The sequence below is a fragment of the Osmia lignaria genome, chromosome 15 (genome assembly GCF_051020975.1).
Source record: "Osmia lignaria lignaria isolate PbOS001 chromosome 15, iyOsmLign1, whole genome shotgun sequence".
Classification (NCBI taxonomy): Eukaryota; Metazoa; Arthropoda; class Insecta; order Hymenoptera; family Megachilidae; genus Osmia; species Osmia lignaria.
The window spans coordinates 13660097-13675835 of NC_135046.1; the positions used below are offsets into that span (position 1 = coordinate 13660097).

General features: G+C 38.0%; 2 protein-coding genes across 11 annotated transcripts; one reads left to right on the forward strand and one right to left on the reverse strand.

Annotated features, from left to right (window-relative positions):
- Nucleotides 1-26: 26 nt before the first annotated feature.
- On the forward strand, nt 27-8712 carry Ork1 (open rectifier K[+] channel 1). 9 transcript variants are annotated; one of them, XM_076692653.1, is made up of 12 exons: nt 27-695; nt 785-866; nt 1115-1204; nt 2903-2976; nt 3093-3331; nt 3417-3841; nt 4463-4639; nt 4728-5105; nt 5263-5525; nt 5612-5770; nt 5842-7035; nt 7133-8712. In XM_076692653.1, exons 6-12 carry the CDS (start codon nt 3700-3702, stop codon nt 7811-7813), a joined length of 2994 nt encoding a protein of 997 aa, XP_076548768.1. In that variant the 5' UTR covers nt 27-695; nt 785-866; nt 1115-1204; nt 2903-2976; nt 3093-3331; nt 3417-3699; the 3' UTR covers nt 7814-8712. The 9 variants fall into 9 exon arrangements, with proteins under 9 accessions (XP_076548768.1, XP_034189168.2, XP_034189167.2 ...); XM_034333277.2 differs by lacking the exons at nt 27-695; nt 785-866; nt 1115-1204 and adding an exon at nt 1269-1409; XM_034333276.2 differs by lacking the exons at nt 27-695; nt 785-866; nt 1115-1204 and adding an exon at nt 1483-1612.
- HisRS (histidine--tRNA ligase) lies at nt 7815-11369 on the reverse strand. Of its 2 annotated transcripts, XM_034333293.2 has the most exons (7): nt 11135-11369; nt 10813-10975; nt 10145-10453; nt 9399-9614; nt 9107-9328; nt 8521-9022; nt 7815-8434 (listed from the first exon to the last, which is right to left on the reverse strand). In XM_034333293.2, exons 1-7 carry the CDS (start codon nt 11146-11148, stop codon nt 7959-7961), a joined length of 1902 nt encoding a protein of 633 aa, XP_034189184.2. In that variant the 5' UTR covers nt 11149-11369; the 3' UTR covers nt 7815-7958. The 2 variants fall into 2 exon arrangements, with proteins under 2 accessions (XP_034189184.2, XP_034189185.2); XM_034333294.2 differs by lacking the exon at nt 10145-10453 and having other exon boundaries at nt 11135-11357.
- Nucleotides 11370-15739: the final 4370 nt, after the last annotated feature.

Here is a 15739-nt window from a genome sequence, read left to right on the forward strand (position 1 = left end):
TTATTTTATATATATATATGTTTTTTTTTGTTTTTATATCTGTATCGTCATTATTACAATTTAATAAAATTCTTCGAATCTCGATACTGTTTTTGACCGGTGTGTCACAAAGGTAACGTAAACGTACATTTATTTGATGCGAACAAATACTTGTAAATACATGAAGAAAAATGCATGTAAGAAGTTAAAAATATAAAGAAAGAAAAAAAAGAAATGTTTTCAAATAAGATGTTTTGGATATCTGAAAAACACACGATTCTATGAGATTTCTTAGTTTGACGAAATCAAATGCGAATTCGATGATATTTTTTGTGAAGAAAAGGCAATTTGACGCGTAAATTATCCGTAAGATGCAGTTATTCCTGACGAGCACGAGAACCGAGAGGAACATCGATTGTTATTAGCATCAGTTTACTAACCAAATAACTTTATTAACGTGTCGAGATACAAGCTTTGAAAAATTCAACGAAGGAAAACGTACTAGTTACGCGCGAACATTGCAATGGTCTTTAGTTATGTGTCGGATTCGATATGTTGTGAAATTATTTTAGTCCCCCTAAAACCAAAACTTTCACATTTATTTCATTGTTCTACTTTATTTCTTTTCTTTTCTCTGTATTTTGACTCGTGTCTGTAGTTTTTCTCTTCATAATAAATTATGGTAATTATTGGTTGACTCGAGCAGAAAAGGAAAAGTAATCTCTATTTTCAAATTATTGTAAACATTTAAGAAAAAGAATTTCTGCTTTTATTTTTTCCGATTAATTTTTTGTCATTTTTTAAGATTGAAACCGTTAACCTTGGTATTTGATGCTCTTGAGAAATATCTTGGAACAAGGGTCGTTATGAAGTTACCTCCGAAAGTAGTACGAATACATAACTGGTCCTCGAAATGATCAGATCTTGTTTCTTATTCTCCCACCAAAAAAAAACCAACATTTTTAGATGTTATTATACTTACGTACCTGTTGCTGGAACAAGTTCGTGTTTTATAGAATAAAGTTTGCGTACAGTATTGTTGGTAGTTAAAAGTGATTTCAGCGGTCATCATTCGATAAATATTTATCATGACGGGATATGTGTTTGATTAATTTTTTTTTTTTCTGTTGATCAGTAGCAGATAATAATCAGTTTTCTCTGGATTTCTAAAGAATTCTAAGTGGTGTTTCGGCAAGAACACAACGAAGAAACAGTTATTCGTTAGGTATTTGAAAAAAGTTTTAAACATATAATAAAGAAAGGAAGAGAAGGAATGTTAATTTTTGTACATTTCTTTTCTCAACTTTTCCATATATGATGTACATACGGATATGTATACGTTATGAAGTGCACGATAATGTACACTAAGGTCACATATATTATCGGTCGTTATATTATTTTTGAGAAATTCATTGCTCGGCAAAGTAGAGGTAAGTGTGTGGATATCGATGATGATAACGGCAAAAGTGGAAATTTCAAGAACAAAGAGTTAATTGAGTATGTAAACGACGAGAGGGATGAACGAAAATACAATATTGAAGAGACGTTTTAACGTGGCAGTTATCCGGTATTGAAAGGTCTGCGTGTATATGCACTGTCGCGATCAGAATTTATTGTTACACATCGCGTTAGGGTACGTAAGTAGATATTTTTCTATCATCCACGAAGCAGAGATAGTGTATCTTGTTTCTTCGCTGCGACCGCGATTAACGCGTAACTTGGCAAACCTAACTTGTTTTTTCTCTTTTTTACTTCTTCTTTCGATAGCCTATTAATCTGCACACAATTATTCGATATCTCTTTAAACGCAATCTCACCGTAGAAGAAAGATAAATCGTTCTACTCCCATATAATCAGCAGCGAAAAGTTCCCAATAGTAAAGAAAATTAGACACGTTATCTAAGTTCGAAAGTAGGAGAGGACAATAAACAGGAGGAAAGCTTTCCTTATTCTTCTTTTCCCGAACTGTCTTTCTTTCTTTAATCTCTTAAAATTTTCTTAAGTTTTTTAATTTTCGTAAATTCACATGGTAGCGTTGAACCGAGCAACGAGTTAAATAATTAGCTAATAACAAGAAGTAACTGAAAGGTTACCGAAGTGTCTGAAAGGGGGGTCCACGAACAGAAGTATGTAGTACGATAACGCCGCTAAAGCATTTTTCCTTCCTTTTGATTACTAGCATAGAAGAAAAAAACGAAGGAAAAGAAAAGAAAAGAAAAGAAAAGGAGAAAGGATAAAGAAGGAAAAAGAATAAACATCGGGAAAATGAAAAATATCGATAATTAGTAAATAATTCGATGTAAAAAGTGAAGATGATGATGATGATGATGATGATGTTGTTGTTTATTGGTATGAGCATCGTAAAAAAAAGCAAGTATAATAGATGAAAAGAAAAATAAGCGGATGATGCGCAAGGACAAGACGGGCAAGAACATCATCTATCCTCTGCGCGATAAATCATCCGTGCGTTCGATCGATTTTGTCCTTCGATCTTTTAACTAGGAGGATGTATTGCGTTTTACAAAGTACGTATACCGATACACAAGTTACGTAAAGAGCATTTGTCAAAGGGAACATTTTTGTAGTGAACTGCGCGGTATTTGTGAAAATGGTAGTCGCGCGCTCCAGGGAACGTCCCTAACTTGAAACCGTAACAGTGACCATCAAAGCGATCATCATCAGTGTTTTGAAACGCGACATCGCGTTTCGTCACATCCAAGAAAATATTCCTCTTAACGAGCATCGCTACCGCTGCTGCTATTGCCGTTTCTCACAAAAGTATCTTTGTTTTGAAAAGAATCTATTGTTTCATCGTAATTGTCTCATCGGTGATTGGTGGAAAATCGAAAATCGAAAATCGAAAATTGGTTCGCGTCCTTGTTTCATTCATCGTTACATATTTGCATGTTCCTTGTATGCACAGAATCACGGGCAAAGGAATCTTCCTCGTTCGGTATCCGATTACATATTCGTTTCGTCAGTCATTAAGAGCAACAGGTAAGTAAATTTATGTCACATCGTGGCAGTAGATATACGCGTTGTATGAATTTTGAAAAGAATTTACTGTTACCGTTTCGCGCGTAATCGTCATTCGATATCTCTTCTTCTTACAGGATATCTATAGGTGGTCTGTTTTGAAAGAATAAAATAGGAAAAACAGGAAAATAAGAAGAAGAAGAAGAAGAAGAAGAAGAAGAAGGAGAAAGAGAAAATGAATGGTATAATTATCGATAATAGCTAGTGGTGGCCAACACTTAAAATCGTATCGGATATCTAGAGAGAGAGAGAGAGAGAGAGAGAGAGAGAGAGAGAGAGAGAGAGAGAGAGAGAGAGGGAGAGAGGAAAAGAAGTGGTGAGTTTTGAAGGTCGTGAAATCGGAGCCTAAAAAGAGTTATCAGGCGATAATATCTACTTGACCGTTCATAATCCATTTCTAGTATCGCGGTAGCAAGAGAATAACGGGCGGCGACGATTCGCAAATGAACGGGTCCATCGCGAAAAACTAGATGAACCAACACGATAGTCATGATCGATCGGTTTCGATCGGCGAGTCCGAGAAGATGAATGATTTCCGAATTGTTCGAAGCTGCTCATCGCCAAAGTAAAATCTAGAAAACGAAGAAAGTGAACCGATGAAATATTTGACAAAAGTTTGCCTTATATCTTGGTCACAGATCTTTGCCAACAGTCGTCGTTGTTCGAATACTTTGACCAAAAAGAATGTCGAAGAAGCAATGGATGGTCCTGTTGATGCTGTTCTTAACTTATTTGCTATTAGGTGCTTTCATCTTCTACCATATCGAGAGTCGATTAGAGATCGAACGCGTGGAAAAGGCGAAGCGAGAACAGATTGAGATTAACGGTGAGCACAGGTGTACTTGTACCATCTTTCTTACCATTTGAAAAAATATCACCTCATTGTAGTTAGTAACGCATCAGCTTGCCTAACTGCCACTCCTTACGAACGATCGTTTAACAAATTGACCGATTCGCCTGATTGTGTCGGTATATCTATTATATTTGCAATCGCGTCGGTGGAGTGAATGAGACGAGCAATTTCTATTTCTTCATCTAAAGCAGAAAGATGAAGGACATAGAATCGGTCGTTGCAAATTCGGAAAGATTCTAAATGTAGAGTAAAAAACGTGTAGGATAACGTTTTCGCGTTTCGATTCGATCGAATCGCGGATGTCGACGCTTCTGTGTTGCTAACTCAAGCAAACGAGCACAACATAAAGACGATAAATAATACCGAACGATAAGATAAAATAGGTATGTTCGGGAACAGCATCGTATAGATTCGAGATTACAAGTGTATAGATCGAACCACGCTGTTCGTATCGAAAATGAAAATAAAATAAAAATTTCTAGTTTACTCTTTCAGTCGAACGTACGCAACTCGAATACGATCGCTGAAGTAATAAAAAATTACTTTACTAGGAATTCAGAAGGATTATTTTTAATAAGTTAGTTGTCCTTTCAGCTTTGCTGCAGGAACATTACATGCCCAGCGATACTCACGATTACGATGAAATTTTTGAAAAATTGTCAGTCTATTGCGGAAAATCGGTTTCCAACTATACCGAAGGCAAAACGGATCCTCTTAAATGGGATTTCTACAACAGTTTTTATTTCGCTTACACGGTCGTCAGTACAATTGGTACGTAGGTATATCATCCGTTACCACGATGAAAAGAAGTTGCTCTCCTTTTCTCGAAGCTCTCGAAATAATGAATAAAAATTTACAGGTTACGGAAACTTGGCTCCAACGAACATGCTTAGCCGTATCCTGATGATATTTTACGGTCTAGTCGGCATACCTATCAATGGAATTTTATTAACACAGTTGGGAGAATTCTTTGGCCGTGTATTTGTGAAAGCGCACGAAAAATACAAATCGTACAAACAGAGTCGCAACGATTATTACCCCAGAAAATTAACAACCTTCGAAACGCGTAAAGTGGGACTGGCTATTCAGATATTGGTACACTTATTGCCTGGATTCGTCATGTTCATCTTTTTCCCGGCATTTCTCTTCTCTTATTACGAGGGTTGGAATTACGACGAATCCGTCTATTATGCATTCGTCACACTGACAACCATCGGTTTTGGAGATTACGTAGCAGGTCAGAGAGCGTTTGCTCACTTTTTTTCTTTCCCTTCCAAGATCGTGCTTTCTATTATTGAATGAAAAATAAGAAATTTTCTAGCCGCGACACGTATGAAAATCGTTAGTATATCCTAGTAAAAAAAATACCGATAAACTTGTATCGTATTCGACAGGAAAGGACAACACTAAAGGCAGTGGAATTTTCTTTATTCTATATAAAGCTTTCTTGATTTGTTGGATCTCTTTCGGATTAGGATACACCGTTATGATCATGACTTTTATCGCACGAGGAATGCGTAGTAAAAAGATCATTAGGATCGAGCATAAATTGGCAGTAAACTTGAAGCACACGCAAAGCAAAATTTGGAACGAATTAAACAAGGAAATGAATTATTTGCGTCGTGTGTTTAACGAACTTCAGCTATCGAAAGTGAAGGTAAGTAAAATGTAATCGCCAAGAAAATGAACCACCGACAAGGAGGATACATCTATGGAATATAGTTTCGTTTCGTTTCGTTTCAGAGGATATACGTCGACGAATGTAATTACGAAGTTCCGTTATCAAAATCTCCTAGAAGTAATAGTTTCCCTGATCTTCGGGATTTATTGTACGGTAAGAAAGATAAGGACGGTATTTGTCAACGACCACGACGACGCGCCAACAGCGAAGTAGTACCAACGGTAAGGATGGAATTTTTCGAAATTTTTCGAAACATTTTGGTAATATTATACATGTATGTTTGAATACACAGGAAGATGAAATAACGCGCGTCGTCTCGGAGACGGATCTTCAAAGGATCGACAAAAGGGCTACGTTCGCGACTCATGCGATGGTTCAGCCGGCCGAATTGCTTGCGAGATTAGTGAATATTCTTGGTTACATACCTCCCGCCGCGGAAGATCCCAACGGTGTTGCCGATTGCTCTAATCAGACAACTTTCGTTGAAGAGAAAAGCGATACTGGTGTTGTTGTTGGTCGTTATAGCAAAATCGAGGATAACAGCGAGAAAGAACTACTGGCGAAAAAGGAATCTATGTACGCGTCAAGTTCCGGTGGACACGGAGGAACCTGGACGATCGGACACGATAAAATTCCACGATTTCTGAAACCTCGTTCGAGAGCAGTCAGCGAAGTTCGACTGAACGAGAGGAGATATCTGTCGGATCGAAGCAACGAACGAACTTGGTCCGGTCCAACCGCTGCTAGAAAGATGCAAGAATTGATGAAAACTGCCAATTCTGAAATCCCTAACGAATCGTCCAACAAAGATCGCAGCCAACTTAAAGATGCCAAGTTTTCGAAATTCCGCAGCTTCGCGTTAGCGAAAAATTGGTTCTCCAGTACCACTACCGAGAAAAAGACTTTGGAGTCTGAACGCGAGATTAATCAGAAAGACATCGCGACTCGTTCGTTGGTATCGGGACGTTACGACGAGAAACGGCGAGACTCGAAAAGTTCCGTCGTATCGAATTCGACCAGACATTACTACACTCATACGGGTGCCGGTAACCCCCCAATCGAGTCGGAAGGTAGCAATCTGCTCGAAGAGACCAGCGTGGCAGATTTTTTTAGAGCCCTTACTCTTCTTCATGCGAGTGTCGCTACCACCGGTAGTTGGACCGCCTCTGCCACCGACAACGACGATCATCTTCGTCGAAATCAACCTCGACGAAAAATGGGCACCGCTTCTTTGACACCGCCGAAACTTCCCAGTCTATTCACTTTGTTTTCGTCTCCTCAGCCAACGACGACAACAACGGCGACGTTGCAAGAGTCAAGCGTAAACGATAACAACAGCGTTTACGATCGTGGTGAATCGAGAAGAAACAGTTTGACCTTCGTCAAGCCTACAGTCACGAAATCAAGAAGGTTTTCTTTGAGACCGGTTGCGACACCCATCAGTCCTCCGACACCTCCGAGAAACACCGGTTCGCCATTCTTATCGGTAAGTAGCTGATGATTTATGAGATACATACATAGATAAATATTAAATATGTTAAATAAGTAAATTTTTTTTCTTTTCTTCTTCTGTTATCGTTCAGGGCTCACGACGAACATCGTACGTAAATAGATCAACGTTTTCCTTCGAATCGCCCAAGGAACCTTTAATTACAACGGAACAAGCACCGGGCCTTTCGTCGCCGATAAAATCATCGTTTAACGGGCGTCGTTTCTCCTTACGACCAACTCCGGATCAACCTGGAATTTCAACAGGAAGTGCCGCCGCTGTCATCGGTGTTACCACGGCGAAACCTTTACCCCGTTGGAAAGGTGGAATGTTGCAACGGCAAATCGGACAGATGAATCTTCGACGTCGCGCCAGAGCTTTTAGTCTTAGCGATGTTCAGCCGTATAATCCAAAGGGCACAAGCGACCGAATCCGTAAGAACGTCTTTATGCACCAAGTCTCGAACGATGGTAAACCTGTAGTATCGAGAGTAACGAATATCGAGAGTAACGTACAGCCAACAACCTTGAACACAATTTCGGATAATACAATTGATCCTTCCAACGAATCTACTTCGTTCGCTACCGCTGACAATAAAACAGTTGAAAATAATACGAAGAAAGAACAACTATTCACCGACAGTCACGCCTATACCACCTCGTCGTTAGTAGAAGTGAAAGTTGAAAATCCAGAGGTTAAGAATACCGTTGAACCTTTCTTTCCGAAAACCAAAACCAAAAGCGAAAGCGAAAACGAAAGCGAAAAGAAATCCTGATATTCGACGTTTCTTCGAAGCCACGAGGTATCATTTATTAACAAAGAAACAACACTTTTTATTAAAGATGCGAAAGAATGCAATTTTTATTTTCAGCTATTCTATATAATAAATTAAAAAAATCATTTAAATTACAAAGACGCGTCTATACGCTTTCTAGCCTTTTTCTTATCTCTTCGATTAAATTTGTTCGAGAAACTGAAACCTCTCTGCGAGACGCAACATCTCTCAAAGTAACTTCACCCCTTGCCAATTCTCCTTCACCGATTATTACAGCTAACGGTATATCGTTCTCTTCGCAGTGCTGTAACTGCCCCAATAATTTTGGATTCTTTTTGTACGAATGCTCAACCTTGAATCCAGCATCCCAAAAGGTAGATAAAATTCGCATCCTTTCCTCGTGTAGATTCTTTTGCGCACTTGCCACAAACACTTGGACTTCTGTAGTACGTGTCTTTAAACCATCGCGATTCAACTTTGCTTCCAGGACACTGAAGATGCGTTCCACGCCTAACGATAGACCAACACACGGAACCGATCTTTTCTTAATGTCAAACATCCCCACCAAATTGTCGTAACGTCCACCGCCTGCAACGCTACCAACGCCAACGCCGTCGCCACCTGAAAATCAACGATAAACAACCCTTCTTTCTTTGGTTTCGTTCTGTACTTGAAACCATCAAGCACGATCGATACCGAAAACTTACCGGTCAATATCGCTTCGAATATTACACCCGTATAATAATCGAGCCCTCTAGCGAGACTGAGATCAAATCTTACTTTGTCCTGTACTTGGAAAATGTTGCAATACTTGAACAACAGTTCCATAGATTCCAAGCCTTTCACCGCGGATTCGTGTTTCATCAGAGCCGTGTCGTTTTTCAGTTCATCGATAAGTTCCACTCCACCGGACCGTGATACGTACGTTCCAATTCTTTCAGCAATCGATTCGTCCAACCCTTTTTCTTCCACTAATTCCTTCCTCACTTCTAGCCATGGTGTTTTGTCGAGTTTATCGATCGCGGAACAGACACCACGAAAGTTATCGTTCGAAACACCACACGCAGAAAATATACCGTCCAGTAACGATCTATGGTTCAATTTGATCGCATAAGGTCCTATATTCAACGACTGTAGCGCTTCAGATACAATACGAATGCATTCGGCGTCAGGTATCATCGGATCGTATTGGCCGGCTATGTCGAAATCCTTTCATGGAAAAAATGGAACAAGTTAAATTCACCGTTATCGTCGTTATTATTATCAATGATATAATAAGTGTTTCACACTTACGCACTGATAGAATTCTCTGTATCTACCCTTTGTCGTGGCCGGATTGTCCCGTCGATAAACTTTTGCTATGTGATATCTCTTGATGGAAGAAATTTTATTCATAGCCAAATACCTAGCAAAAGGTACAGTCAAATCGTATCTGAGGGACAAGATTTCTCCACCTTGGTCCTTTAAGTCATAAATTAGTTTCGAATCTTCTCCATATTTTCCTGTTAAAATTTCCTAAATTGACAACATTTTTCAAATATTAATGCTAAACGTATCGTCAAAAATTCATACGATTGAAACGTACCTTTAATTCAAAGACAGGTGTATCTACAGTCTCCGCGCCGTGTCTTTTAAATACTGTTATTATTTTATCCAATACTCCAAGCCGTAGCGTCATCTGTTCAGGACCGTAATCCCTTGTACCTTTCGGCGTTTTCAGAATAACCTTTGACGGTGCAGCATTCTTTTCTGCCCCGGATTCAATTTTCACCTCCGACAATTTCTCAATCTCCTCTGCTATCTATGAAAAAGTATAATAGTAGTCGGTTAAAAATAGTAGTCAGTTAATTAGAAAATTCGATGTACGATCGTCTCTAAATTTTTAGACTTTCTACGTAAATTGGCGTTTTTTTTTTTTTTTTTTCCTCTTTTCTAACTCGTTAAAGGAAATAATATGCTCCATACCTTCAGTCTCGAAGGTACCGTCGTGTAACAATATTTTTGCCCAGGAAAAATGGCATTGATCCGCATCAAGCGCAACATTGCGAATAACGCAATCGTTTGAAAGAACCAGAATGAAAGAGAAAAGTCCACCTCAATCAAAACTAGTTGAAAGAACAAATGTAGTATCATGTAAGCGAGCTGGCAAGCAAGTCCTATGAATTATATCGTTTACATGACAATACCAGCGACTAAGGAGGTACCTTCTATGCATAGATCAATCGAATATCGTTTCTTAAATATACCAGCCTAACCAAGAAGACCAAAGTTGCAACTTATAGAATAAATAATTTATAGCTCTGCTTGCAAGCTAGCAACTACCTTTCTCACCTTTCGGTTTATCTTACTATGATCAGAAAGACAAAGGTTGTTTATGGAATCAACCCTGTTTGCCAACAAAGTGGCAGGTCCTTTCGGATCAGGAAAGGCTAAGCGTTCAACTTGGCTAAAGCTTCTGATATGGTTGAACCATCTTTGCAAGTGTGGCCACATTGAAAGGTGATCACCAAAGATGACACAAAAATCAAAAAGAATCGCATCTTTTGTGGTAGGTACCCAGCCATATACATAACTGATATCCGCAAAATCGTTGTTTATATTTTTCAACTCTGTTACTATATCCCAAGAATTCGTGAAATCCTGAAGAATTGAATACGATGCGACACACTTACCTTCGTAAAATGTTAAGATAAGTAAAAGAACGATGATTCTTTTAACCGTAATATAATAGATAAACAAATGTAATATATATACAAGTAAAGGTAAGAAATGGTAAGAAAATCTGAAAATGGAACACTGCCTATGTAAAAAATAATCAGCCGCGAACAATGAATAAGATTGTAAAAATATGAAAATCGGAAGAGCACATGATAAGGAAAGTTAGGTGTTGCCAGAAGGTACATACATACTCGATTTCACGTTCATAGGTTAAAAAAAAAAAAAAAATAAAAAAAAATACAAGTTTGTTATTTTGAAATCAGAAAAATAATTAGTTGTACCTTGATATCGTCGACTTTTATGGTTTTTAGTTTTCGCACAACCACTTCTTCTTTTACTCGGTCCAATTGTCTTTCTTTGATTTCGTCAGCCATCGCGCGTACCTGAGTCTTTCCTCGTTCAAGTCCAATCCCAAACGTTCCACACAACGCGGCATCACTGTTCCTATCAAATAGGTTATATTCAAATTTACTATAGTCTGCTCACTCTGTTTATCTTAAAATCGTATAACATTTCCCCCCTTTCTTGCATCATACGAATGTTCCGTAAAGAAAATGTTCATGTCATACTTATTTCTTCTAGATTAGAGGTTTTAAACGTTACCGAAGCACAAACATACGAATGATGCAACTGTCAGTTGTACATATAGTAAAGACCTAATTTTGAGACCGAAACGAAGATGGAGAATAATTGTCAGGAAACGTGGAAAATGTTCATGGCATTGATGGATTTGCTACTCGCGAAGCACTCATTGCTTGTATTTTTCATTGAGTAATTGTGCCAATGTAGATGTAATAAGGGGTTTTCTATGCCGAAAGCCTTTTTCCCCTACTCGTGGGTGAAATTGGTTTAATTTATTTATTATAAAATAGTGTTTATTAGAATGTAAGGTGTAGTTAATAAGTGAAAGGTATTATATAAATGAATAAAAGTTGAATGTTCCATATGTATATCGTAATATATATATATATATATATATATTAAAAAATGGGATGTGGGAAAATAAAGCAGTAATATTTTATTATAAATTCTTTTTTTTTATTCATGGAAACATATAGTGAATTTTTTTTACTGAACTTCAGTTCTAATTTAATTATACGTATCGATACCATTCCTAATTGATGTATGTATATCGATAGGTATCGATACCAAAAATCGATACAATTAAGAAATATGCTCATCACTAATCGATACTGTATGTACATCACAAAGCATGAATATGTAATAAATTAGAAAGCATGAACAGCAGGTAAATTACCTACACTGCAAATTGGGGTTAGACATAACCCATTAGGACCGATGTGCAGACGGAGTCGAGACATAGAATAAGGAAAACATAGATGTTCCATCGCAAGTTAAGTTGAGACATCGAGTAAGGAATACGAAGATCTTCCACTGCAAATTGGGTGCAGACATAGAATGAGGAATATATAGAGTTTTTTCAACACAGGAAAACTTTGCTTTGGGAAAGAGTATTTCGCGGAAAGGTCGGTCCCGTGATGTACGGTATGCGGAAAGTTTGTGTTCGGAAAAGTCAATTTATCCCCTGTGGCTGGGGGTTTAGAATACAGCCACGGTAACCCCTGCCTGTCGTAGGAGGCGACTAAAAGGGGACGTTGCTACTGCTGAAGTAGCTTCGATGTCAGGCCTGGGGCATAGGCATAGCAAGTATATTTACCTATTATTGATTTTAGAGCAAGGTTTCTTATGTATATACCGGCAATTTTACCAATTTGCGTATTGTTGCCTTCCTATATTTAAATAAACTATTATTTCCTATGTCCTACTTTCTACATTCCAAGTTATCTTTCTAACTAACTGTTTTATTGTAGCATACGTTTGAGAATACGCGCAGCCATGATGGCGGTCACGGACAATCGATTTATCGATCGGGAGTCGTCCATCTAGGTGAACGCGTCAGTGGTCTTCTCGCCGGCTCGCGCGCAACAACGCCATTATCGACCATCGATTCATCAAGCTCGGACTCGTGTTCACTGGATTGTTGAATATAGTTAGTTTAAGTGCAGTTCAGACGAAAAATATGGACCATCGAACGGTCGGTGAAACGCTCAAGATCCGCAGCAACAGTGCAAGCGACCGGATCAATTACAGGATTATTTCATTGTACACGCGAGCCGCCAACCACGCGTCGATCACCCACATGTTCACGGCCACCATCAAAAGCAGCGGGCTGAATTTATATAATTAACGGTACTTATTTGCTCGCTGCTAGCACTCTTGTAAATTCTCTATTCAATTTGTATATACCTTTGTCTAAATAAGATGCTATATTTATTGAATATATTTAATATTCCATCACTAAGCCTACTACTGTCATGGCTACCAGTTTCGTTTCCGACCGTTGTTACTTATTACCTATAAATATGTTATTTTTGCAATTACAGTGCGGTTGGAAGTATTCCAAGTCTCCGATCGACTATTTATATGTAAGTTTGATTGCTTGGTGTAATATTTTTACTTGTTTTATCTTATTTCCTTTGAGTGTCCTAACCCTAACCCCTTCCCTTCACCCTAACACCTTCGCCTAACCCCCTAACCCTAACCCCTTCGCCTAACCCCAACCCTAGCATGCTAAGTGGGTATGTGCCGTAGCATGCTAGGGTTAGGGGAAGGGGTTACTGTTAGGGTTAGGACGCGTACCCTAACCCTACCCCCTTCCCCTCACCCTAACCCATTCGCCTAATACCCTAACCCTAACCCTTTCCCCTAACCCTAGCATGCTAGGACGTATGTTTGACTAACATGCTAGGGTTATGGGAAGGGGTTAGAGTTAGGGCACATACCCTAACCCTAACCCTAACCCTTTCCACTAACCCCCTAACTCGAACCCCTAACCCTAACCCTAGCATGCTAGGACATATGTATGCCTAACATGCTAGGGTTATGGGAAGGGGTTAGAGTTAGGGCACATACCCTAACCCTAACCCTTTCCACTAACCCCCTAACTCTAACCCCTAACCGTAACCCTAGCATGCTAGGACATATGTTTGCCTAACATGCTAGGGTTATGGGAAGGGGTTAGAATTAGGGCACATACCCTAACCCTAACCCTTTCCACTAACCCCCTAACTCTAACCCCTAACCGTAACCCTAGCATGGTAGGACATATGTTTGCCTAACATGCTAGGGTTATGGGAAGGGGTTAGAGTTAGGGCACATACCCTAACCCTAACCCTTTCCTCTAACCCCCTAACTCTAACCCCTAACCCTAACCCTAGCATGCTAGGACATATGTGTGCCTAACATGCAAGGGTTATGGGAAGGGGTTAGAGTTAGGGCACATACCCTAACCCTAACCGTTTCCACTAACTCCCTAAGTGTAACCCCTTACCGTAACCCTAGCATGGTAGGACATATGTATGCCTAACATGCTAGGGTTATGGGAAGGGGTTAGAGTTAGGGCACGTACCCTAACCCTAACCCTTTCCACTAACCCCCTAACTCGAACCCCTAACCCTAACCCTAGCATGCTAGGACATATGTATGCCTAACATGCTAGGGTTATGGGAAGGGGTTAGAGTTAGGGCACATACCCTAACCCTAACCGTTTCTACTAACCCCCTAACTGTAACCCCTAACCGTAACCCTAGCATGCTGGGACATATGTTTGCCTAACATGCTAGGGTTATGGGAAGGGGTTAGAGTTAGGGCACATACCCTAACCCTAACCCTTTCCTCTAACCCCCTAACTCTAACCCCTAACCCTAACCCTAGCATGCTAGGACATATGTGTGCCTAACATGCAAGGGTTATGGGAAGGGGTTAGAGTTAGGGCACATACCCTAACCCTAACCGTTTCCACTAACCCCGTAACTGTAACCCCTTACCGTAACCCTAGCATGGTAGGACATATGTATGCCTAACATGCTAGGGTTATGGGAAGGGGTTAGAGTTAGGGCACATACCCTAACCCTAACCGTTTCTACTAACCCCCTAACTGTAACCCCTAACCGTAACCCTAGCATGCTGGGACATATGTTTGCCTAACATGCTAGGGTTATGGGAAGGGGTTAGGTTAGGGTTAGGTTAGGTTAGGGTTAGGGTTAGGTTAGGGTTAGGGTTATTTAATTATAGTACTTAAATTTAATTTTTGATCTGTAGTAACTATGTTAAATTTAACTTAACTTTAACTGTTAACTTAACTTTATTACTTATACTTTAAAGTAACTTTAACTTAAAGTTAACTTTAACTTTAATCTTAACTTTATAACTTTACTTAACTTAACTTTAATTTAACTTTAACTTAATTTAACTTTAACTTTATAATTAACTTTAACTTTAACTTTAACTTACTTAACTTTAACTTTATACTTTAACTTTACTTTAACTTTAATACTTTAACTTAACTTAACTTTATACTTTAACTTTAACTTAACTTAATTAACTTTAACTTAAATTTAACTTAACTTTAACTTTAACTTAACTTTAATTTAACTTTAACTTAAAATTTAACTTAACTTTAACTTAACTTAACTTTAACTCTTAAACTTAACTTTAACTTTAACTTAACTTTAACTTTAACTTAACTTTAAACTTTAACTTAACTTAACTTTAACTTTAACTTTAACTTAACTTTAACCTTAACTTAACTTTAACTTAACTTAACTTAACTTACTTAACTTTAACTTAAACTTTAAATTAACTTAACTTAAACTTAACTTAACTTAACTAACTTAACTTAACTTAACTTAACTTAACTTAACTTTAACTTTAACTTAACTAACTTAACTTAACTTTAACTTTAACTTAACTTAACTTAACTTTAACTTACTTAACTTTAACTTAACTTTAAATTAACTTAACTTAACTACTTAACTTTAACTTAAACTTTAACTTTAACTTAACTTAACTTTAACTTTAACTTTAACTTAACTTAACTTTAACTTAACTTTAACTTTAACTAACTTAACTTTAACTTAATTAAACTTTAACCTTTAACTTTAACCTTAACTTTAACTAACTTTAACTTCTACTAACTTTAACTTTAACTTAACTTAACTTTAACTTAACTAATTAACTTAAACTTAACCTTAAACTTTAACTTAAACTCTTAACCCTTAACTCTTAAACCTTTAACTTTAACTTAACCTTTAACTTTAACCTTAAACCTTAAACTTTAACCTTTAACTTAACTTAATCAACTCTAACTTTAAATTTAACTTTAACTTTAAACTTTAACTTTAACTT

Bases quoted from the DNA above. Each gene is read 5' to 3' on its own strand.
- Ork1 (XM_076692653.1), top strand. From the start codon at position 3,700: ATGTCGAAGAAGCAATGGATGGTCCTGTTGATGCTGTTCTTAACTTAT. The intron at 5,526-5,611 runs GTAAGTAAAATG...GTTTCGTTTCAG, and splicing joins TTCAGCTATCGAAAGTGAAG to AGGATATACGTCGACGAATG. The intron at 5,771-5,841 runs GTAAGGATGGAA...TTGAATACACAG, and splicing joins ACAGCGAAGTAGTACCAACG to GAAGATGAAATAACGCGCGT.
- HisRS (XM_034333293.2), bottom strand. The intron at 9,329-9,398 runs GTACGTTTCAAT...TTGTCAATTTAG, and splicing joins CACCTGTCTTTGAATTAAAG to GAAATTTTAACAGGAAAATA. The intron at 9,023-9,106 runs GTAAGTGTGAAA...TTTCCATGAAAG, and splicing joins ACAGAGAATTCTATCAGTGC to GATTTCGACATAGCCGGCCA.